The sequence below is a fragment of the Rhinolophus hipposideros genome (genome assembly GCF_964194185.1).
Source record: "Rhinolophus hipposideros genome assembly, chromosome: 15".
Lineage (NCBI taxonomy): Eukaryota > Metazoa > Chordata > Mammalia > Chiroptera > Rhinolophidae > Rhinolophus > Rhinolophus hipposideros.
This window is the reverse complement of record NC_138061.1, coordinates 51,152,979-51,177,576: the sequence shown is the minus strand read 5'-3', so window position 1 is coordinate 51,177,576 and position 24,598 is coordinate 51,152,979. Positions and strand designations below refer to the sequence as shown.

Below are 24,598 nucleotides of genomic sequence, written 5' to 3'. Positions count from 1 at the left end.
GTGGGGACATTCTAGGGGACATCCCCTGGAGAGCTATCACCTGCAAATCCTCACTCTCTCCCTCACTACCTTGAGAAATCTATGGGAGTGGGAAGGTCAGGCCCAGCTTCCTCCTCCCTCCCCAATATAAGGAAGTGAGCTTCAGTGCTTAGTCATTTCCCATAGGTTGGGCTTTAGGCCTTACCTGGGAGTCTGAGTCATGAACCAGGTGCCAGGGAGGGAGAGGTGCTGCTGGACATGACACATCTGCCTGCCCAGGAGGAGGTTAGCCATTGGACATTGCAGAGACCACCACAAGTCTGACCCTGGGTGCTAAGAACCCCTGCTGCTCTGTGAGGGACTTTGGAGTCCCAGGAAAGGCAAGGTCTAGGGGTAAAGAATCAAGAGTACAGGGCTCCTTTACTTGTCTAACACCTTTCCCTTTCTCCCCTCTCATCCCCGTCCACTCATGGGGAACCAGCCATCCCAGCCTGCATCTCCTAGTACCTCACTGTGCAAAGCCACTACCCTCTGGAGGGGCATGGGTAAAAGTCGCCACAGTCCCAGACACTTAGTGGGCTCTCCACAAATGCTATTTCCCTTCTCCTCTCTCTGAGTTGAGGAGAAAGCCCAGGGCCGGAGGAAAACCAATACATGTGCTAATCCCAAGGCAGCCTCAATGGTGGACCAAACATCTTAGCCATGCCAGGGGCTCCCTAGAGCCAGCCAGAGGTGACCAACCCAACCCTGGGAGAGGCTGGACTCTAGACTGGGGATCTTCACTTCTGTCTGACTTTCACTATCCCAAAGTGTGATAGTGGAGTGTTTCCACTCCCATTAAGCTGTGCTAACTATAGTAGGCTCAGTAATGTCCTCAAAGTGAAGGATCTTGAGATGGGGAGATTATTCTGGATTATCCGGTTGGACCCGATGTAATCATCAGTGTCCTTATAAGAGGGAAACAGATGGTCCAGAGTGAAAGGAGGGGATGTCATGATGGAAGCAGAGGTCAGAGTGATGTGGGACCATGAGCCAAGGAATGTGGGCAGCCTTTAGAAGCTGGAAAAGACAAGGAAACAGATTCTACCTAGGGCCTCCAGTCCCCCTGACTCCTTTTGCACTTTTTACCTCTAGAGCTATAAGCTAACACATTTGTGGGCCACTAAGTTTATGGTCCTTTGTTACAACAATGATAGGAAATTAATACAGATTTTGGTACCAGGTGTAGGGTGCTAATGTAACAAATACCTTAAAAACCAAGTGGTTTTTGGAAACGCTCACTTAAAATTAATAAAAGTTAAAAAAAAAAAAGGTTGTTTTGGAATTGGGCTGTAGGCATTAGATGAAAGAATTTTAAGAAATGTGATAACTAAAGCCTAGATTGCCTTGAACAGACTGTTAGAACTATGGATATTAAAAACTCTGCTAGTGAGCAATGACAAGGAGGTGAGAAGCACAGTAGAGAAAACCTATATTATCTTAGAAATTATCTAAATCATTATAAACAGAATGTTAGTAAAAATATGGACATTAAAGATGCTGCTGGCAAGAGCTTAGGAGGAAGTGAGAAAGACTTCATTGGAAACTGGGGGAGGGGGTATTTGTTATACAGTAGCAGAAAACAACTGAATTATATCCTACAGATACATGAAAAGTAGAACTTGTGAGGCATGAACTTGGATATTTATCTTAGGACATTTCTGAGCAAAGTGTTGATGGTGCCGGCTGGTTTATTTTTGTTCATTATAGTGAAATGTGAGAGGAAAGAAATAAGTTGAAGGACGAACTATAAACAAAGGAATTGGGACTTGGTGATTTGGGAAATTCTCAGCCTCTACAGATTGGAGGAGATGTTGAATCAGGAGATTTACTATCAGGAAGAATACTCTGGAGAGAAGCCAAATGTGTGGCTGGACAACCTTTTGGTTATGCTTTGGAAAGATCAAAAGATCAGAGTATTCATTCACACAGAGCGCTCTTAGAAGAGATTAGGCATGTAACTCGTGGATCCCCACAAGCATTTCAGCAGAATCCAGAAACAGATGGGACCAACCAGGAAAAATTTGTGGAGGAGCCTCTTGTCTAGTGGAGTGAATGCCTGTGACATACATGGGAGACCCATGTATAAATTCTTAAGAATTTTATACCAGCAGAAACACTGCGAGCTTAGATTGGAAGGGACAAAGAGAATACAATGAAAGAAGGCTGTCAGACTCCCAACATTCTATAGGCAGGAAAAGGGATGATAAAATTACTCAACTGTAAATATGAGTTACCCTTCAAGAAAAAGGAAGAATGACTTTGAGAGAGGAGAGGCAAGCCCAAAGGATAGAACCTCGAGCCATGGAGGATTATTCCAGGCCTTGAAACCCAAAGTAATTTTCCCAGCTGTATTTCGAAATTTCTTGGAACCAGTGACTTCTTTCCTTCTATTTTCTCCCTTTTGGAATGAGAATGTCTATATCTATTATCCTATGCCTGTCCCCGGGAGCAGATAACTTGTTTCTCAAGTTTCACAGATTCACAGATGGAGAGAAAAATGGGCCTCAGGATGGATTATGTCCAGTGTATTTCCCATAATTTATTTAATTATTTAGATGATGAGATTTGGAGCTTTTGAGCTGATGAAATTTAGATGAGAGTTTAGACTTTCAGATGCTCTAATAGCTTGAGATTTGGGGAGACATTGGAATAGTGTGTGTTTTGCATATGGGATAAAGGTGAGTATTTGGGGGCCAGAGGACAGACTGTGGTAGGTTCAATAATGACGCCCAAGAATATCCACATCCTAACTCCTGGAATCTGTGAATCTACTAACTTGCATGGCAAAACGGTCCTTACAGATGTGATTAAGTTAAGATCTTGAGATAGGGAAATTAACCTAGATTATCTTGGTGGAGTCAATGTAATCACAATGTATAAAGGGATCCTTATAAAAGGGAAATAGAAGAGTCAGAATAAGAGAAGGAGATGTAATTACAGAAGAAAGGGTTAGAGTTATGTAGAGCTGTTACCGTAGACTCAAAGGGTCCAGTGCCTGTGCGTATCAAAGCCAAAAAAAGACATGAACAGGAATTTGCAACAAAGAAAGTAAAGGTTTATATAAGGAGCTCTCTCAAAAACCTGGCTTCCCAATGGCCTCTAGCTGCTGGGTTGTACAAGGGAAAAATCATTAATCATGGTTTCTATGGGAGTTGGTCATACAGATTGGTGTAGGCTAAGGCAGGGAGCAGTTGGTCATGGCTTCAGGTACTGGTGTCAGTCACAGCGTTCTTCTGTCCTCTTTCCAGGGCATACAGTTGGTGGGCTGTTCTGCTTTCATGAGTCTGGAGCTGAAACATAGCTGAGGCCAAGGTGTTATCTTTGCTTGACTAAAACCTTGTACTAGCTTGAGGTTTGGTTATTGTCCCTTGGTCATGGTTGGTAGACCTGAAGCTTTTTTCTTGAGTGAGTTTGGTGTTGACCAGAACCTAGTGTCCTATGGGTTTAATGATTAAAAGGAGTGGACATGCAGTGTATGTACAGGTAGGAGGATCTGGGGAAAGAACGCAAGTAAGTTATAGTTCTAGCAGACTAACCACAGTGAGCTTGGATTAAAGCAGAATGCATGTTAAACGAAGGAAGTTCATGTCCGGTTAGAGGGCCATGAGCCAGTGACTGTGGGTAGCATCTAGAAACTGGAAAAGGCAAGGAAGTGGCTGCTCCTCTAGAGCCTCTAGAAGGAACACAGCCCTACTGATCAATTTTTGACTTCCAGAATTATAAAATTATACATTTGTGTTATTATAAGTCACTGAATTTGTGGTAATTTGTTACAGCAGCAATAGGAAACTAATACACTAACCCTCTTCCTACACCAAGCTTCACACCACTCATGCTAACTTACTCACTCTCCCATGAGGCCCCTTCCATCTTTCTATCTCCTCTGGTCTTACAACTTGACATTTCTAACTAGCTTTCCACACAGGCTTCCACCAATTATTTCCTTGGCACTCCTTCACTTTCTCCTGTTTCCTGACCCTTCCCAGATCTACACCATCCTTTAACCTTATGGTTCTTAACCCTAACTACACATCAAAATCGCTTGGGTGGAGATGGGGGAATAACATAAAAAACATTGAAGACCCAACCGAGACCAATTAAATCAGATTCCTAGGAGGTAGGGCTCATTCAGGTATGAAGTCACTATTAAAGCTCCCCAGGTGCGTCCGTCATTGAGAACACCTGCCAATCTATTTCTCGAGGGTTATCAAACTTTCATATATGTAAGAATCGCCTGGACAACTCTGAATGTCGAGGACAGGGCCTCAGGCCCAGAGAATCATGTTCAATATATCTGATACTCAGATGCTGATTTTCTGACAAGCTCCCCAGAGGTTCAGATGCAGGTGGAATTTGGAACTTTGAGAGACATTTCCATAGCCCTCTGTCTGCTCCCTCCCCAGGGTAGTCAGCTAATTGATAAGATGAATTCCTTAGACCAATGATTCTTAATCTTGGATGACTATCAGAATCATGTAGGGAACTTGCTAAAAATACAGTCACCCAGACACCAATTCTATTTTGTTTAACCAGGTTATCGCTAACAAGCTCCCTTGGTGGTTCAGATGCAAACTGGAGTCTGAAAATCAACGCCTGAGACCAGTGGTTCTCAAACTTGAGTATTTAAGAGAATCCCTGGGAGGCTTATTGAAACACAGGTTGCTGGGCCCCACCTCTACAGTTTCAGTAGGTCTAGGGTGGGGTCTGAGCACCTGCACTTCTAACAAGGTGATGCTTGTGTTGCTGATTTGAGGACTGTACTTGGAGGACCATCACTTTCTATTGGTGTTCTAAACAAAGTGTTAACCCCACCCTGTGTCTCTGTTTATCCTCCCTCCCCTTGCCCCCCCCCCGCCATAAAAGAGTCCAGTCAAGGAGAAAAGGCTGAGGTAAGTGCCTGAGGGAATCTTTACTTGAGGGGGCTATCAGAGAAGGGCTTTTGATAAGACCACCACTGGGGCATCCAGGCATAATTGTAATAGCTCTCCAAGACCAGGGATGGTGGCAAATTCCAGTGGAGAATACAAGTTATCTGGTCAATAGCTGTTAACTCCACATATACAATCAGCCCCACTGGAACTCAAGAGCTTAGAGCTTCCCTGGAAGAACCTCTCAGCCTGTGATGATAAAGGGTGTGCAGGTACAGTGAGGAGTAGGAGAAACCTTGAGGTTGAGGTTGATCATTGTCACCAAGCTAGTTATAGGAAAAGCCAATCTGGAGCTATTGAGTCCTACTCACCAATGGCATTGACACTAGCTTATACACATGCTCTAGAGAGTAAGTGTCATGCAGGGACTCTGGTCCTGCTCCCCGCATAAGAACACAGGAATGGTGAAGCCAAAAAGGAACACCAGCGGAGCCATGGATGTGGGGTTCATACCACTATAGTCTCGCTGCTGGCTGGGTTGGAGACTCAGGAAGCAGGCTCCACACGATGCACAATCCGCCGTCCGCTTCTCTGCCAACCAACCCACCCCACTTGCTAGCTGCAATCTGTGCTTGCTAGCTTAGTCATGGCAGTTACATTAGTGGCTAATGGCTAACTGGTTACAGCAGATGGCCATCTACTACCCGAGCCAGCACCTTTCCACGTGAGGTCGAGAGCCCAGCAACTGCTCTCTGGGACTCTGTCCCCACAGTAAGGATGGGAAGAGCCAGGTGAGAGAGCAAAGTCACCCCCTTTCCTTTATAATAAAAGGGAGTGAGAAAGTAAGGGCAAATCGAAGACCACAGAAAAGGAGGTTGGAGGGATTGGGTTGGAAACCCCCACCAGCCAGAGTTCTTACAAAACGCACTTCATTTGCATACAGAACTTGATTATGTGCTAAGAGTATATGGTCTGCTCAAACACCAGAAGTCACTTCTCACTTCTGAGAAACCAGAAGGCAAACAGTTGGCCCTCGTGTCTGCTGACCCCCTTATACATACTACAGACCAATCCACTAATTCACTCTCAGTATATAACAGGACTGGGAGGTTTTGGAGAAGTTCCTGGAGTCAGAACCATAGTCACAGGACTGGGTAGACTTGGAGTGTTTAGGGAACAAGCATGAACCCCTGAAGGTTTGGATGACCTCAGTACTTTATGATTATGGTGAAGGGGAAGTCACGATTGAGTGGCCATAGCCACTGAGTTCATCAGCAGGTCTGGGTTGCCTGTAGCTCCAGGTCTCCAAAATTCCACCAGTAGTAACTTAGGCAACTATTAGTTATGGCTTTAGGAAAATCACTTATGATGGAACCTCTACTGTAAGATTATGCAGTCTCTTACCTGTCTGAAACCAGGAGGCTAAACCAAATGATACTTTCTTTTTTTTTTTTAATTTATTGGGGTGACAATTGTTAGTGAAATTACATACCAAATGATACTTTCTTCTTCTCCTCCCACCCCCAGCCAGGCACCAAGTCTATCCCATCTCCACAAAGTCTCCCATCTCTGTACCCTCCCCTTCTGCTGCACTGCCACTGTCCTGGTTCAGACGCTCTTCAGCTCCTACCTGGCTCATTGTGGTAGTCTCTGAACTGATTTTCCCTGCCCATAGTCTCATCACCCTAGGCCCAAGAATCTTCTTTTAATCAGTCTTTCACACTGCTGCCACATGCTGCAAACTTTTTAATGACTCATCACAATAAAGTCTAAAGTCCTTCCTGTCGTAGGCTGGGTCCTCTGGGCCCTTAGGTTCCGGCTCTCGCCCATCCTGCCAGCCAAGTCACCTCTCCGAAGCTGGCCCTATACCCCATCCACTTGAACAGGTTGCAGTTTCTTGAGTGCCCTATGCTTCCTCCTTCTTTAACTTTGCATGTGCTGTTTTTTCTGCTCAGCGTGTCATTTCTCCCTTCCACATTGGCCCGTTGAGACTCTGCTCTTAGCCCTCCATGCCCATTATGCAGGTCTTGCTCAGAGTGATGCTCTCAATGTATTCATTTGCTTGTCTATTCCCCCACTTGACCTTTAGCCCACTGAAGCTGAGAGTGGGGCTTTCAACTCCACACCCAGTACACAGCACAGTGCCAGGCCCATGACCAACTCTCAATGAGTGTTTGTTACATGAATGAGTGAAGGATGAATCAATGATCGTTGAATATCCTGAGTGCTCTCCCAGTCCCCAAACTTCATCAAGTTGGCCTGAGTGCCTTTCTTTTAGAAGTCCTTTTGAAAAAATGCAAATCTCTTTGGGCTGGTAGCATATTAAAGTTAATGAGTTATTTTAGACCTTAACTAGGTGATCAGAGAGAACAAGGGCACTGAAAATATGCCGAAGGGAAAGATGTATAAAGTCAAGGGCAGAGAGGACATCAGGGACAAACTTCACCCACATTTCCTTTTAAATGAAAATACTACACAAAAAATAATACACACACAAAAAAGAATACTGTCTCATATGTACGTATAGTTTACGAAGAAATTTCACATACTTTGTCTATGATGCCTCAATCCAGAAAGGTAAGTTGGATGAGTATTATTATTAACTATATTGTACAGACAAGGCTTGGAGAAATTTGTAATACCATAGGAAAAGGCTTGTGACAAAATAGTCGGAGGGCAGCTAGATGGTTCAGCTGGTTAGAGCGCAAGCTCTGAACAACAGGGTTGCCAGTACGATTCCCACATGGGCCAGTGAGCCGCACTCTCCACAACCAGATTGAAGACAATGAGCTGCTGCTGAGCTGCTAGAGGGGTGGCCAGATGGCTCAGTTGGTTAGAGCATGAGCTCTTAACAAGATTGCCTGTTCAATTCCAGCATGAGATGGTTGGCTGTGCCCCGTGCAACTAAGATTGAAACGGTGACTGGACTTAGAGCTAAGCTGCGCCCTCCACAACTAGATTGAAGGACAACCACTGGAAGCTGATGGGCCCTGGAGAAACACACTGCTCCCCAATATTCTCCAATTAAAAAAAAATAGCCAAGGAAAAGGACAAGATACAAAATTATGTAAGAGTGTGAATACAACTACGTAAAAAAGGAGCAGATACAGAAAAAAATGGAAAGAAATACATCAGAATGCATTCATTCAATAGATATTTTTAAATGTGTGCCATATTCTGACATCATGCTAGGTGCTGGGGATACAGTAGTGTCGTGCGGGGTGTCCAGCGGGGCGTCAGGCGGGGTCTCTGTTCCCGCTCCCCACATAAGAACGCAGGACATGGTGAGGCCAAAAAGGAACCCCCACGGGGCCATAGGTAGGGGAGTCTTACCACTATGGTCTCACTGGAGGCTGGGTTTACACGACGTGCGATCTGCTGTCCGCTTTGCTGTCAACCGACCAACTGTCCTCGACTCTCCTTACTCTCCTTCAGTCTCCTCCTTCACTCTCCTCGGCTCCCCTCCGTAGCCAAGGCAGTTATATCAGTGACCAATGGCTTAATGGCTACAGCTGATGGCCAACCAGCCACAGCTGACGGCCATCCACTATCTGAGCCAGCACCTCTCCAGATGAGGCCGAGAGCCTGGAAACTGCTTTCTGGGACTCTGTCCCCACAAGTAGTGATCAAAATACACTGTCCCTCATTGAGGTTACAGTTTGGTGGGGGAAAGCAAACATTCATCAAATAATTATGCAGCAAAGGTAAAGTTGCAACAGTGACAAGCACATCAGAGAGGGAACAGTCTCAGAGTGTAATGAGACTGTAGGCAAAATAGTGGGATCTTATGTAGATATAGGCAGCCCAGGAAAAACTTCCTTGAAGAAATGATTTCTGAAGCAAGAGAAAGAACTTAACTAGTTAAAGAAAGTCAGAGAGAAAGTCCCAGGTAGGAGGAACATCATGGAACAGGGCCCTGTGATGAGAGAGAGACTGCCGAATAAAAGAAGGGCTAAGCCAGGCAAGATGGAAGAGCTTGGTGCCAAGTAGAGTTAGAGAGGAAGAGGGGGCCAGACAGACCCTTCCCAAGTAACTAGCCAGAAGCGAAGGGAATCATTAAGCACACTGGCATTTTCAAAAGATCTCTCATTTCCCGGTGAGCAGGATGGGAGAGAGAGTGAAGGGAGAGATAGAGCCAATGGGGAAGGCCTGTTGGGAAGCTATTATGGTAGTCCAGGCAAAAGCTGATGGAGGTTGGGGTGGCCGGTTAGCTCAGTTGGTGAGAGCATGGTGCTAATAACACCAAGGTGGCCAGGGTGATCCCCACATGGGCCGCTGTGAGCTGCGCCCTCCTTAAATTAAGAAGAAAAAAAAAAGTTTATGGTGACTTGGGCTTAACTAATGGTGGTAGTGAAAATGGAGAGAAATGGATGACTTCAAGAACTATTAGGTAAATTGTCAGGATTTGGTGATGGATGGGATGGGGGATGAGAGAAATATCAGGATGACTGCTAGGTTTTTGGAGGGGGTGCCATCACTTGAGAAAGAGAGTGGTGGAAGAAGTCTATCAGGTTGGGGCCTGACACAGGGCCAGTTTTGGGCAGGCTGAGGTTGAGGTGCCTTATGTGTGACAACCGTCTACAGCCATACCACCCTGAATGCACCTGATCTTGGAAGCTAAGCAGGGTCGGGCCTGGTTAGTACTCGAATGGGAGACCTATGTGTGACAACCAAAAGGGGGTATGAACTACACAGTGGGAAATAAGAATCTGGAGTTCAGAGGAGAAGTCTGGCTGGAAATAAGCATTTGTCAGTCAACTATTTATTTGTGATAATTTAAGCCTGGATGTGAATGAGACTATGTAAGAAAAAGTTTAGGATGGGAAGAGGAGAAGGTTGTCTACAGAGCACAAAAGGGTCAGGAGATTTTGGCTAGAAATAAATGATAAACACTTATTCCAGGGTCTTAGGGTTTGCAAACTGAAAACACAACTAGGCCATACCCAGAGTGTTCCGAAGAAGAAAGAAAAGCTGAGTTCTTATAGTAAAAAGTTCATTCTTGAGAAGAATCAGTCCTACATTCTTAGCCTCTGGTTGCGTCCCAGATGATAATCTTCCAGATGTCCAGTAATCTGAATAATAAATGTCAGGCAGTCTGGACACGTTTATAAACATTGTTTCCTAAGTTCTTCAAAAAGTAATCAGAAGATTATCTAAAGGAAATAGATACAGATATAGATATAGATATAGATATAGATATAGATATAGATATAGATATAGATATAGATATAGATATAGATATAGATATAGATATAGATATAGACACGGTATCTCCAGGCATAGAGAGTTCAACAGTTTAAGCTCCCTGGCTAGTTGAAGCTAGAGTAAAATTATTTCCTCATGCCTCAGCCTACTTGATCTTAGTAATTTAGCAGCGTGACTTTAGTGACTCCATTTTTTTTTCACTCTGTCCTCAAGGTGTAGTATGATGCTTTGAGGTACTCAATATTCAGAGCCAAATAGAAGAGCCAAATCTCAAAGGACACCCAAGAAGCCAAAAATGTTAACAATGGCTGTGGAATATTATAGAAACATCTTACTTTTATAGTTGCTTTTACAATTGGGTGGAAATTTTTAGTTCAGAGAGAAAAAAACACTTTATGACTCTTTGACTTTAATGAACTTTCTAGGTTTAGAAAAATTGCACCTGAGGGCAAGAAGTGATATTCTACATATTTAACTAGCAGGACTTCAGAGTGCCAACACTTTGACAGCAGCTGGAGGAGAGAGGGGTCTCACAGACCCTACTGGGGGCCTCTGCCAGGCATTAACCCTATGGTTGCTGGATCCTGAAGAAGTAGAGAGAAGCTGGGTGGCAGGGGTCACGTGGAGGGGTCTCAACACAGCAGCTAGTGATTGAGCAGTACTGGTGCCTGGTACTGAGTATCAGTACTGCCCAAGGGTCTTCACCAGCTGGATCCCACCGTCAACTTCCCCCTCTACTCTCTGCCTGCTAATTGCTCCCCAAACTCTTTTCTCTACCACAGCAATGTATTCATCATCTCTTGTGAACGCCGTGCCTTTTCATGCCTATGATCTTCCCTTTCTTCTCCCCGTTTGGCACATTTCTTTGCATCTTTGAAAGCCCAGGTAAAATATCATCTCCTCCCTAAAATCTTCCATGACTTCCCAAGGCAGATGGATTGCTTCCTTATCATTGTTCCAAGCACTTTGTGCATACTTTTGTTATAGCATTTATCACATTGAATTATGGTTGTGGTTTGGTCTCCTTCACTAAGTTGTGAGCTCCTTGAAGACTAGGACTACGTCTCATTCGTTCTTGTATCCCCAGCATTTAAAACAGTGCCTGGTGTACAGGTACTTAAAAAAAATATTTTTAGAGGTTGTTGAATGACCTCAATGGGACTATAAGTTCAGAAGGAGGCCTAGGCTATCTTTTCTCCTAATTTGCTGCTTAAAACTCAGCAACAGGGCCGGTTGGAGTGCAGTGCTCCTAACTCCTAAGGCCACCGGTTCGATTCCCATATGGGCCAGTGAGCTCTGCGCTCTCCATAGCTAAGATTATAAACAACAGCTCTCCCTGGAGGTGGGCTGCTGTAGGCGGCCAATTGACTGGCAACCCGAGTGCCCCAGCAGGGGGGTGGGGGGGGTGGGAGGGGAGCGGAAGGCTCATAATACCAGCATGGGCCAGGGAGCAGTGTCCTACACAACTAGACTGAGAAACAACGGCTTGAACCAGAGTGGGGCGGGGGAAGGCAGAAGAAAGGGGGGAAAAACAATAAAATATTAAAGAATAAAAACCAAAAACCTCAGCAATAGTATTGATATGCTACAATATGGATGAAACTGGAAGATACGGCAAGTGAAAGAAGTCAATCACAAAAGACCACATATTATATGATTTTATGTTTATGAACTGTCCAGAATAGGCAAATCCGTAGAGAAAGATTAGGGGCTGAGGGAATTAGGAAGAAAAAGGGAGTGACTGCTAATGGGTAAGGGTTTTTGTTTGTTTGTTTGAGGTGATAAAAATGTTCTAAAATTGACTGTGGTGTTGTACAACTCTGTGAATATACTAAAAATCATTGAGTGTATACTCTGAGTGGGTGATTTTTATGGTATATGAATTATATCTCAATAGTACTGTTATTAAAATAACAAACAAGCAAACCCAGCCACTCCTCTCTCTGTGTCTGATTCAAAAGGAAGGCTCAAAATGTTTTCTGCCAGGGAGGAAAGTGGACACATTGGGGGTGAGTGTGGGGGGTTATATTCAGGGATGTGGTTTTTGTAGGGGGTTGGTTTAAGAAAGCCAGAGCATAAGTGGAAATCAAGTTGAGTTCTGATAATAGAATGAGCCACAGAATATTTCAGAAGGAGGGGTTCTGGTGAAAACGGAAACCACTTCAATGAAACCAGGTTTCAGCAAAAAAGGCTGAGGTTAGCTTCAGAAGGATGGCTTTCCTTTGAAACTGGTGGCTGAGTTTAGTCTCTTTACTTGGCCTGGGAATCTTCTCAGGGAAAGAACTATAATCCAGACCGAGATTGAAATTCTGACACACTTACCCTAGACACCCAGCATCCCTGAATTTGGAAGCTTGAAAGGAGGGCTGCTCTCCTTGGCCCTGCTGAGAGGTCATCTGTCATAGTACTAGGCCTGTGCCCTCAGGAGCCAGCTGCCTGGATCTGAAGCCTGGCTCTGCCACTTACCATTGCCTTGGGCAAGTTATTCAATCTCTCTGTGTCTCTATTTTCTCTACTGTAAAATGGAGCTAATGATAGCACCTTTCTCATAGGACAGCTGTGAGGATTGAACCAAATGACATGGGAAGAACTCAGCCCAGGGTCCATTGCGTGGTGAAAACAAGGAAACCCCTAAAGTGAGGGCCAGGGTAGTGTCAGGAACCATGAAACTGATTTCCGGAGAAGAGGCAGATCCCTGCCCGTGCCGAGTGAGGTCTACAGTTCAGGGAAGAGGTAGCAGCTGCTTGGGGGTCGGTGGTGGCTGGGAAACAGTCTGAAGAGTTCGCAGTGTCATTGCTCAACCCTGCCAGTGGAGCTCATACTTCCTGTTTTCAGAGTCTGTGAGTCCTGATGCTGGAGCTGCTCATGTTGGAACAAGATCTTTCTTGGCCCCTGGCGGGGAATGCAGAGGCTGTGCAGCAAGTCAGTCTGGGCTGGGCCCCTCAGCTTCACATCATGCCTTTTCTTTCCTAGCAGGTTTCAGCTCCCACAAAACACACCAATGCAACCCTGAGGTGGGAGATGGAAGGGGGTTCCCATTCAATTCTATAAGCGTTTACGTGGTTTTGTAATAATAGATGCTGTTTTCATGCCTTTATTAGGGGCAGGATTATGCTAGGAGAGTTATGAACTCAGGAATCCTTAAAACAATCCTGGGAGGTAGACATCATCTCTTTTTGACAGATGAGGAAGCTGAGGCACAGAGAGGTTAAGAGTCTTTTCCAAGTCACACAGCTAGTGTTAGAGCCAGGATTCTAGTCCAGGCCACCTGATTCTATAATCCATGCTCTGAAACCACTGTATCACACTGAACGAGCAAACTTGCTATGTTATGAGGATTGAAAGCTGGATACTCTGGGTTGTTGCCCTCCAGGGGCCAGTGGTCTAGGGAGCCTCTGAACAGGAAGCCCAGTAGACCTTGCACCCCCAACCAACACTCAGAAAACTCATTGTTCATGCAGGTAACACATGCTGACCACATCTTGAATTTACTGGGCTCCTCACATAATCTTGCCAATTGTCCCCAAAAGATATTCAATCAGGGGTGCTTAACAGAAACATCTGAGGAGCTTTTTTAAAACCATGAGCCCTGGCACCAGTCCTGACCTGAATCACAAGCTCTATGGGTGGAGCATAGGCATTTACATGTTTTTAAAAGGTTCTCAGGTGACTTGGTTGAGAAACACTGCCAAAATCCATTAACATAGTTTAGAAACTCCAGTATTTTGGCATCGAACTACATGTATCTCCCAGGTTGCCTTCCACACCCTACTTGTTCAGAAACTGTTTCTTGGTTCCAAATATATAGTCACCTCCATCAGTCTATCACCCAGGCTTAGATTCTGAGCCTTCTCACATTAGGGATAGCATTGGCTGGTCATGGGTTCTATTAGCATATAAGAAAACTCAGCACCAGCCCCACACACAGATAATGGGAAATTATGTATTCTGTCCACTGAATGCCATACTCAAGCTGGGCTGGGTTTGGGGTCAGCATTTTCACTCATGTAGCTCTCCTTCTTGGTTGATGTCAGTCCAAGGATTGTTGGGGGCAGAGTGAAAAAAATCTTTTGAAAAAAATCCTAAAGAGGATCACCATACACGGTTGCACAAGATGTGCACTGCACAAAAGCACCAGGCTGAGGAATTGGGAGGTGACACTCAGCCTGCACTGGCTTGTGGCACTTTTTTGTACCTATGTGCTATCAAAGGCCTGACCTACAACTCTTGTAGCTTCTACTTCCCAAAACCCCACTAAGTCCAGAGATGCAGCCCCACAAGAAACTCTGGGGTATATGCCTCATTTTCTACTTTTTTTGCTTCCCACTCCCTCCCTTACACGCACCAGGGAAGAAACAAAGTCTTCAGAAAAAAAATCATATTTTATTAATCATCGTTATTCAAAATTACAAAAATAGATATAAATAAAAATAGCAGAATTATTAAATATTCAGTGTACAAGAGTGGTCCTCACCCCATCCAGTGAGGATTGGATGGACTCAGCTGGAAAATTAGAAGGGATAACTGGCTAAGAAAGGGACATCTGTGTGAAAGTGAAACTGAAATTTTTAATGGTCGTCATGGACCACGCCCCCAAAAAGAGACCTCTCCTGACAGACCATTCTATGTGGCATCACAGTCCAGTTTAGGGAAATATCTAGACTCACAGTCAGACACAGAAACACCAGGTCTTACCCAAGCTGTCTACTCACAGCCCATGCACAAGTGTGCAAACATAAACATGCATATATAATATTTCCTGATACATTCATGGAATGTCAGAGCCCTTCCCTCAAGTCATTAGTGTCCGTACTCCCCAAAACACTGTTCCCACATTGGCCAAGCTCCCTTAAGAGACCTCAGTTCTGTCACACTTCCTAATTGGGAAATTATTCATTTCCCAACAATAGGCCTCATGAATGCCCACTGTTGGGGGAGCTGGCTCTCCTTTCACCCATGTACAGGAGATTCCATTTTTATCTCCAGGAGGCTTTAGTTCAGAAAAAGACAAACTACTGTACCATACCATCCTGGGTCAGGACCACCCCTCCATCCTGGCCAGAGGGGATCTGGGCGCCCAGCACCCAGGCCTGTATCTGAGGGGAAAGCTATTAACACTCATCCCAGTGGGCAACACAAGCAAAGGCATCTCTGCAGAGCCTATCTTTCTCAGTTTCTTCCTTATATAGCTTGTGCGGATGGCCCTACTGTGAAAGTAACGGTGAGAGTGGGAGTAGGCAGTGCCCTTTTCCTCCGGTGGCTCTGTGGGGGTCCTCAGAGGGTCAGGTCATTATTCTCTTCCCTGGTGTGAGTGCGGATCCAAGGCAGGAAGCGTGAGACCCTTGTGTAGACTCCTGGCTTGTCCTTCATGGCACATCCCCTGCCCCAGCTCACAATCCCAGTAAGAGTCAGGCGGCTTTGGATGGAGCAGATCAGAGGCCCCCCTGAGTCTCCCTGTTAAGCCAAAAACACAAAAGGTGAGCTTTGCGAGAAGTTAGGAGGCCAATTGGTCCTACCAACCAATCATGTCTAGAGAGAAGGGAGAGTTTCCCAGAGTCAGTCCTTAGAGACTCCCATTTTCTACCACATCAAGTTTCAAATCCTCTCGCTGGCTCTCAAAGCCCTATTATCTGCCACTATTCCACCCACATTCTCAGACCCTGCTTCTCCTCTCATGCTGAAATATGTTGTGCTCATTCTCATGTTTGTATCTTTCTGCTGAAACACAATCCTTTCTTCCTTCTGCCTTCTCGAATCCCTACTGAGTCACATTCTCTTTAAAGCCTCCCCTCCCTGACCATCTAGTTGTCACTCACCTCCGTCTCCTAAACATCTGATCATTTATAATTCACACCACACACTGAGCACTGAGTTGTATTATTTTCTATTGTTTCTTCCCAGTCCCTTTCCCTCCTCTAGTCTGAACTAACTAGCCAGACACAGGCTCATAAGAAATATTTGATACAGACATAAGGATTGGTTTAAACCTTCTGAAACGTGAGCTCCTGATTCTGGCTTCTTGGGGGCTCTCGCTGGAGAAAGGCTCCCCAAAGCTGGCAGAAACATGCCCAAGAGCCCTGGGAAGATTTGAGTGTAACGGAGAGGTGCTTGGAACTCTCACCTGGCAGGAATCTGATTTCCACTGTGGGTCAGCAGCACACAGCATTTTGGTGGTGACCTCAGAGCCGTAGTAGTGGGGCTGCTGACAGTCCCTGTGGGAAACCAGCTTCACAACTGTCATTTTCAGCTGCTCTGGATAGAGATAGTCAGCTAAATGGAAGAAACACGGAGGAATTTACATTAAGATGTGTCTGTCCCACCTTCCCCCTGGGACTCTCTGCCAGGGAGGGGATCAAAAAGTATGCCTATCCGAGAAAGCCTCTTTTCTTTTTCCACCCAAATCTAAGTTTTCACCCTACCTATAGACCCTCCCCGCCTCCCCGCCATCTATTTACCTTTATGACCCATCATTCCCTAAACAATGCTCCCCACTCCCTTCCTGGACCCATCTGCTGCCTCCAACGTGCTCCCAGTGCTCCCATTTCTGTCTCCGTGGTTCTCCCTTGATCAAGCTGAGCTCACTTCCAGGTTACAACTCCCGCACGACTCTCTCAACCAGCCCTAAAGGTCGCTTACTGGTATTCTCTTTTCCAAAGCCAGCGATCTCACAGCTTGTGCCAAAAAGAGCATCGCCATGCATTGGGGGCAGGCAGATGGTCTGTATGGACCGGGATGGCAGCGCGCACTGGCCGGAGCTGGAACTGATCTTCAGCAAGGCTGAGGGAGGAGGAAGGTGTCAGAGGCTAAAGATCCCCACCCAGTCAAGTGGTCACCATCTCTCCCGTCCAAAAGCTGAGCGAATATCTGTCTACCCTAGGTCAATTATGGTCAGAGGTCATCTTGGGAGGCCTACTGGTAGGACGTCATCTGAAACAAGCCTTCCTTGTCCCATGCTACAAGGGCTTTGTTCCAGCTCATGACAAAGGCTTGGATCACCAGGGCTACTGCAGACAGCTGTATTGGTTTTTTCTGCAAAAGCCCTGGCTGAGGTAGCTAGGCTGAAATCCAGCCCAACGCTCTCTCCAAGTTCTATGTCCAGGGACAGACAGAGTCTGCCTCCAACAAAGGAAGGGGGATCCCAGCCCAAGCCATCTGCCCATAGAGCCATTGCCACTGGAGGAAGCGACCTGTTTGGAAATTCAGGGACTCTACAAAGAAGCACAGGCTCCTCATATATGTTATTCTGAACCCTTCCCCACCTCTCCCTTTGTAAAATAGTCTTTTCAAGTTCCCATACAACCTCAACCTCCCACTTCTCTTCTTGAGCCCCTCTTTCCCCAGCCATCATCATGACGGAAGGTGAAGGTTTTCCACTTACCAATATCATTGTGGTGAGCAAGTGTGTCAGCACTGTAGTCCTCATGCAAGATGAGCTTTTCCACCCGAAACCTCATCTCCCCAGGTGTAACGGAGTTAAGATTTGACCGACCCAGGTAGACAATGTAGTCCTCCTTCTTTTGGTAATTACTGTGGGAGGGGAGACCGTCAGACAGTCTGATCTCATGAGGTCCTGTCACTTCCCCCTCCCCACCGCAGTGACCTCAGAGCATGACTTGTCTCCAAGGTCATGGGCCATACGGAGAGGGGCTAAGGGAGGAGAATTGAAGTGGAATCCTTTGCTGGGACGGAGAAAGGGATATATATGGGGTAGGGCGGGAAGGTGAGCAAGGAGAGACAGAGGGACGTACATGAAGCAGTGTGTGGCACTGAGCACCCAGCAAGGACTGATGAGGCTGCCACCACACACGTAGGTAACAGAGCCTCCACGGTGCCTCCTGTAGATGGCTGCAAACCAAGGCTGGTTCTCAATGGAGGTGAATTCTCCCCCAACAATCTTAAAGCGGGGCCTCACAGCCTTCTGGCCACACTGAAACTCTGCTTTTTCAGGGGAAAAGGGACTTCTCCCTGGAGGAGAAAGAAAGGAATGTCTTAGGGAGGCAGGTAGGATAAAGAGTCCCTCTCCTCATCCTCTGACCTCCCAGGTTTTGGAGGCCAGACTGGCCTCCCTCCTCACCCCTCCTGTGATGGAATAAGGGGACATGAGTTTGTCCCCTCCCACCTCACCATCATAACCAGGTCTGTGATACTCACCATAAGAGCAGTCGGGCAACATGCACTCTTGGACGAGCTGCTTTAGGCCAACCTGCACATAGCACCAGGGCCTTCTATAGTTGTTTGGGTTCCTGGCAACAGAGGGGAGGGGTGGGGCTGTTTTTTCAACGCAGAATGACATCCTCCCCTGCATCCTTCCTACATCCTCCCCTCCAAGGAAGACTCAACCAGAGGCCTTGCTTTTCTCATGCTATGGCCAGCACTCCAGAAGTAGAAGGGAATGGTAATAAGGGCTTCTGTGAGGCCATGGGGTCCTTGCTGCCCACACCTCACCTGCAGTAATTGTGTTTCCCCAGGCCCAGCTGAAGGGCATCAGGTCTTTGGGCATTGTACGGTTTCAGAAGGACATTGGCAGAGTTCCAGGCCAGGCAGGGCCGGGATATATAGTCGGTGTTGGCCTTCCCTCGGTAAGATTGACCATTCCCCTGATAGCAGGTGTTCGATGTATCTATGCAAGGGTATGAGGATGAGAGAATGTCAGAAAGAGGAGGAAGTTCAGACAGGCATTTTAGAGATCCTACCAAACCTCATATGATTTCAGGTCTTGCATAAAACACTAGAAAGGGTCTCCTTCCATCCCACCTCACATTTCTGCAGCCACATCTTCACGAGACAATGTGTGTTTAGGCTTGACGATGTGTATCACATGGGGATGAAAATGTCCCCCACTCCACCTTCAGCTCTTAACTCCTGCCTGCTCTGGCATCCCACTCATCTCTCCTCGCCCCCAAATCTCTGGTGCAACCCCATCCCATTTAGAGGCAGGAACCTCATACCTATCTCACAGTGCTCCCCTTGGAATTTCTTTGGGCAGTTACATCGCTGAATGTTAGAGAAGTACTTGTAGGACACACATGTTCCTCCATTCAGACAGCCACAGTTCACTGAAAAACACAAAGGGGGGGGGGGGCGGGTAAGCAAGGAGAGTGGGAGGAGGCAAGGGAAGAGCCAGCCCTGCATCAGGGACAGGGATGGGCTGTCTCCTGAGGCTTTTCCAAGATATCTGTGCAGCCAGATATTGTGCAAGGGGTGGATACTCACATGCGCCAGATACTCGATGAAGGTCCTGACTGCCCTGGAAAAGATGGAGGGAGAGGAAAAGTTTACCAAGGGTACCTTGCTCCTGGGACTCCAGGGTGAGGATAAACTGGCCCCAAGCCCCAAACTCACCCTTTCCTCCAGCTCTCTCTGTCTTCCCCATTCTGTTCACATCTAACTAGCTCTCAATGGAAGATCATAGATTTCCAGCAAGGAGAAATGGATTGACTCAAGCAAGCCTCACATAGCAGATGCCAGCAGGCTGGGGCAGTCCCAGCAGCTTCTTCCTCCCTTGCTGTCAAGTGTTAACTCCCTTGGTTCTCAAGGCCCCCACTGCCACACCTGTCCTATTCCCCCAGAGGGGTCTGGCCCTGCTGTTGATGGAATCCAGGGAACTCCAGCTTCTTTTGCTGCCCCTTCCTTTCCCGGGCGCTGTTCAGGGGTCCTGCAAACCCCCTCCAGCCTCCATAAGTCAAAGCAGAAAAGCCACTCACTTCAGAGTTTGTCACGACCTGGGCACAAAGGAACAGGCACACCAGTAGGAGTGTCATGGTAGCGAGGCTGGGGCTCTAGACAGCGGTGCTGCAAGGAAAAGAGAAGTCAGGGGAAGAAGTAGACGAGCAAGAAGGCGGGCCGGGTGGGTTACTGCAGTTCAGGGCAGGAGCTACCAGGTCACCTGAAGGGCGAGCCCGCGGTCGTCTCTCCTCTCTGGGGGTTCAGGGGTCCCGGGACAGCCTGGACCGGCACCCGCACGGGACGCATGGACGCGCGGAGAGGCGACTCGGTGCGCAGCCGCTGCACTGCTGGGGCAGCCGGGGTGGGGGGAAGGGAAGTCTGCAAGAGCGGGAGCCGCCGCTCATCCGCCCAGCGCCCTTAGGGCGGCCTGCACTCACCGGCGGCTGTGGCGGGAGGGGCGCGTGGCCGGGACACCGGGGACAGGTTGACAACGCTGACTCTCGGCGAGGCTCTGGGGCTCCGGTCCCTGCACTGCGCTGCTAGCCCGCCGCGCGGGCTGTTTATTAAGAACCGCCCACGCCCTGGCCCCGCCCCGGGATCGCCCAGTCCACTCCCTTGCCCTCCCCTTCCCTGGAGCCGGCTGCGACCCCGACCCTGCGTGGTTCCTCAGCTAGAGTGAGGACGAGGAGCGGCACGGTCCCTAGCGGAGGGGACGAACTGAGAGAGTAAGGGAGACAACCAGATTCCCCGCCACTCCTCCCATTCACCGGGCCTGGGCTCCAATGCAGCCCACCCACTCACCCACCCGACTGCGGAGTGGAGAGGCGCCCGGCACTCTCTCCCTGGTCCAGCTCTGATGCCTCCCCCACATCCCCTAAATCAGCTCTTCTCCATCCTTTCAACCCTGCTCCCACGACTGCCTGGGAGAGTGAATGAGAAACCTGGGTGTGGGGACATGGTCCGCAGCTCATACAGCTGTGAAGTCTTTTTCTCAATGGGAAAATCCACCTGACACACGCTCGCTGAAAACAGACAAAAAAAAAAAAATGCTAAGTGGGGGGGGGGGGGCTGCTTCTGCCGAATGTCCGCTCCCCCAAAATTATCAACCCAACAAGTGGATAAGACAAAGCTGAGATCATTGCTTACCACCTTAGGGGAGTTTGGCAGTGTTTGGGGCAGGAGGAAGGCAAGGTTGGATTTTATTGAGAATTTGGAGTTTGGTTTAAGGGTAGTCTTTGAAAGTGAGGGTTTGATAAGGATTGAATAAGGGTCATGACACAATATTGTAGGATTGTGAAAACAAAGTCTTAGGGCACAAACTGTTGATGCTTTTTATTGAAGTGTTGACGGGTCTTTCAGGAAGTTCCTATAGTGAGCAACATGTTTATCTGGGGGGGGGGATTGGTTAGAGTATAGTTAGTTAATAAAGACAATGAATAATAAAGCCTTATTGATGTAGTCAGTTTTTTATGACCTCTGAGGAGAGGAATTGGGGAACTGGAGGACAAGAATGAGAAGATTTATTTTACACTGTTTAAAATTTTAAAAACACATCTTTGTATCATCCATTCCAAAAAGATAATTACAGATTTTTAAATGTTTGGGTATTTCGTGTTCTACTTCATCACAGGGCCTTGTTTCTAGTAAGATAAAATAATTGTTTATCAAATAAGATTGGCTTCCAGAAAAACAGACCCCGGTGTAAGTGTAAATGACTCAACCTGCTCTTCCTGCCTCAGGGTGAGTACACACAGTTGCACTCCAGCATATGCACTCGAACATATCCCTCAGGCATAGATTCCACCCAGCAAGATTCTTCCCCTTGATGGGAGGGGTGGGGGCTGAGTCCCTATAACTCACTACGGGCCCAAGGCTTGATCCCTCTCCCTACTCAGCCTATAGCATCTTGAAGCCTGGCAAACCTGGACTTTGGGTCTGCATCCACTTGAGAGGGGCAGGAGGAGGGCAAAGAGAAAGCCAGGAGGCTAGGAAAGAGAAAAGCCTCTTTGCTCTACTCCAGCCAGAGGACTGAGGATGCCAGCCTCTGCCTGGGGAAAGTGCAAGTTAACCATCCAGCTTTGGGGAGGCGGATGACCCATTGTCCTCCAGAGACAGTTTGTGCCTGGCTGAGCTGCCAGCCACCAAGCGGATTGACTAAGTCAGAGGTTCTGTAAGTCTCAGAACCAGCCTTGGGCATGTTTTGTTTGGATTTAGAACTCATTAACTGTAAATAAACGTGACAAAAATGTAAACAGAGGTGTTGCAGCCTAAGGACTTACCCCGAAACTCCTAGGTTAGTTATCAGGAAATTCCCAGCAGTCTGCCATGATTCACAGAGCTCCCCAGCAGCTCTCATGACTCCAGATTACTTGGAGTCTGTCATGCTGATTTTTGAGAGAAGGATGACCTCATTTCCTCCCCAACAAAGAGGCTCCAAGAGACCGTTATGGAGTGTGACACCCCTCTCCCCCCTCCTTCCTCCTGTGGCCTCTTCACCAGGTTGAACAATCCTAGAGCCTCCAACTGGTCACAGAACTTCCTCCCCACTATGATCTTTCCCACACTCTGAAATCTCTGTCCATCCTTTGGTGCACAGTCTCTGCTCGTCTTTCAATTTTACATCTTAAATATCTTAGCCTCTCCCTCAGCAATGTGCATCCCTTGCTCACATAGGTGCTTTATTATGAATGAATCAGGGAGCAAGTGGGAACAGAGAGCTTTGGGGCACCCTGGAACTTTCCGTCCTCTATCTTTTTTTTTTTTTCCTCTCCTTGCCATGAAAAATAGTACTGGCATCGTTCCTGTCCTGTGCTGAAAAGCACTTTGATACAAATCATTCCTCTTTAAACTCATAACTGCCTTATGATGTTAGGGATCATTCTTCCCATTTTGCAGATGAGGAAAATGAGGTGGAGAGAAGATACGTAGTTGATGAGTGGGAAAGCCAGCACGAGGACCCAGGTTTTCTGATCCTCGTTCCTGTGCTCGATACCTCAGCGCCTCCATAAGACAGGGGTGCAACACAGAATTCTGTGAAGAGAAGGGCCAGATGATGTTGAAACTCAGAGGAGCCCTCCTGTTGGCCTTGGAGAGCTCCTTCCAGAATCACTCCTCAGGCTATGAGCTCTGAGCTCCTAGAAAGCCCTCGCCGTTACATGAGTTAGTTGTTTGCCTGAGTTCCAGGAACTAACTTGATGGTTTAGGCTATCTGAAGTTTCTACCAAGAGTGAGAGAATAAGGAACTGAATATATGTGATTTCATTCTGTTCGGACTCCCAGACTAAAGCCACCAGCCCCCTGCCTCTGTGCCTCAGGGATCCAGATCTCCTGAATCAGATGTAGTAACAGAGACTAATAGGGGGACATCCTTTCCTGGAGCTGCTCACCAAAGAACAGGCAGATGCCACGTGTGCGAGGAGGACCAGGCGGTCTGAATTGGGCCGAGACTGTGTCCAGGAAACTGGACCCCTGAAGGGCTGTTTTCTGGCCAGCATGACCCAAAGGGAAGTTAATGTCCAGTCACCGGATGTGTTGCTGAGCTGCTGTACCAAGACTGTTCAGCGTGGTACCATAGAGAGAGTGCAGTAGATAGCTTCGGATCTGTCACGTCCAAGTTGAATGATCTCAGACACTTATTCTCTTGATCTCAATTCCCCATCTACACCATGAGGCAAAGCCTACTCTACCCATGCCTCACTTTGCAGATTGAATGAGATCATGCTTGTGTGGTGAAAGCATTCCTTCATTCCTTTATTCTTTCATTCATTCAATACTTATCATGGGCCTACTATGTGCCAGGCACAGTTCTAGATGCTGGAAATGGAAGGATGACCTTTATAAACTGTAATTCCTACTCTGAGTGCATGCCTTGCCTTCCTGATTATGGCTACACTGGCCCAGAAGACCAGTGCATTCTCTGGAGTCCATTCCAGGATTCCAGTTAAATGGGGATGCTGTGTCCTTAGTAAACTGTTCCCAGCAACTCGCCAGCTGCATGTGCTGCTCAACCCCACAGCCCCAACTCCTACTCCCTCCCTCCTGCTCAACCCCACAGCCCCAACTCCTACTCCCTCCCTCTCCTCTCCGTCCTGAAGCTCTTCTCTTTTCATCCTGAACAAGGGGGAAGGCAGACTCCTCTGCAGTTCTGGGAAATAGACGCTGAATGCTGGTCACATAGCTTCCTTGGGTCTGAGGACTCCTTCTCTGTGTGTTTAGTGCTGAGGGGGGAGATGCTGTTGTCACAAAAGGCACTGAAAGCCCCGTCTTCGACCTGTAACATGATAGGGGAGCTGCTAGGCCCCCAGTGGCCAGTGGAAAGAGTGGGGCGGGGGAAGCCACATACTTGCTTCCTTACTCATGGAAAGCAAAGAGCCCAGGGGCTGCACCCTGAGGTTATACTCTGTCGTCAGTAGCATCATGAACGGAGGGGCCAAGTTTGTCCCTACAGCTTTAGCCTATGCCCCCTGACCCATCCTTTCTCACCCTTTCCTGTCTCACCATCTCTGACCCAATTCCTAGCCCCACCCCGGCCAGTCAGCTCAGACCTCTGAATGAATATTTTGAGGCTTGGCCAAATTTTTCCTTATCCTTAGCGTAAATTCAGTTACTTAATAAATCAAGAACTCACTACCTGAAAGGAGTGTTGGTCATGACGTTCCAGACCGTCTGGATTCTGAGTCCCACCAGGAACCAAAGCTAGGCCCATGCCCTTGAACTTCTGCTTAGATCCCAGGCGATTATGTTGGATGTCAATGGGTGCTTCACTGGAAGCTGAAGGGGACAGATACCCAGGAACAAAAGTCTAGAATGGGAAACCAGAAACTGGTGGGTTTCCTGAA

The 24,598-nt window shown here is 47.3% G+C and overlaps 1 protein-coding gene across 2 annotated transcripts; it reads right to left on the bottom strand.

Annotated features, from left to right (window-relative positions):
- Nucleotides 1-14,457: 14,457 nt before the first annotated feature.
- Nucleotides 14,458-20,343, bottom strand: PLAU (plasminogen activator, urokinase). Of its 2 annotated transcripts, none has more exons than XM_081074540.1 (11): nt 20,198-20,343; nt 19,799-19,886; nt 19,308-19,341; nt 19,043-19,150; nt 18,540-18,714; nt 18,246-18,337; nt 17,843-18,059; nt 17,473-17,621; nt 16,731-16,871; nt 16,216-16,364; nt 14,458-15,548 (listed from the first exon to the last, which is right to left on the bottom strand). In XM_081074540.1, the coding sequence occupies exons 2-11, from the start codon at nt 19,853-19,855 to the stop codon at nt 15,369-15,371; spliced, it is 1,302 nt and encodes a 433-aa protein (XP_080930666.1). In that variant the 5' UTR covers nt 19,856-19,886; nt 20,198-20,343; the 3' UTR covers nt 14,458-15,368. The 2 variants fall into 2 exon arrangements, with proteins under 2 accessions (XP_080930666.1, XP_080930665.1); XM_081074539.1 differs by having other exon boundaries at nt 19,981-20,298.
- Between the last annotated feature and the right edge of the window lie 4,255 nt (nt 20,344-24,598).

Bases quoted from the DNA above. Each gene is read 5' to 3' on its own strand.
- PLAU (XM_081074540.1), bottom strand. From the start codon at position 19,855: ATGACACTCCTACTGGTGTGCCTGTTCCTTTGTGCCCAGGTCGTGACA. The intron at 16,872-17,472 runs GTAAGTGGAAAA...CTCCTCCCTCAG, and splicing joins TGCTCACCACAATGATATTG to CCTTGCTGAAGATCAGTTCC. The intron at 15,549-16,215 runs GTGAGAGTTCCA...TTGGCTTAACAG, and splicing joins GGAAATCAGATTCCTGCCAG to GGAGACTCAGGGGGGCCTCT.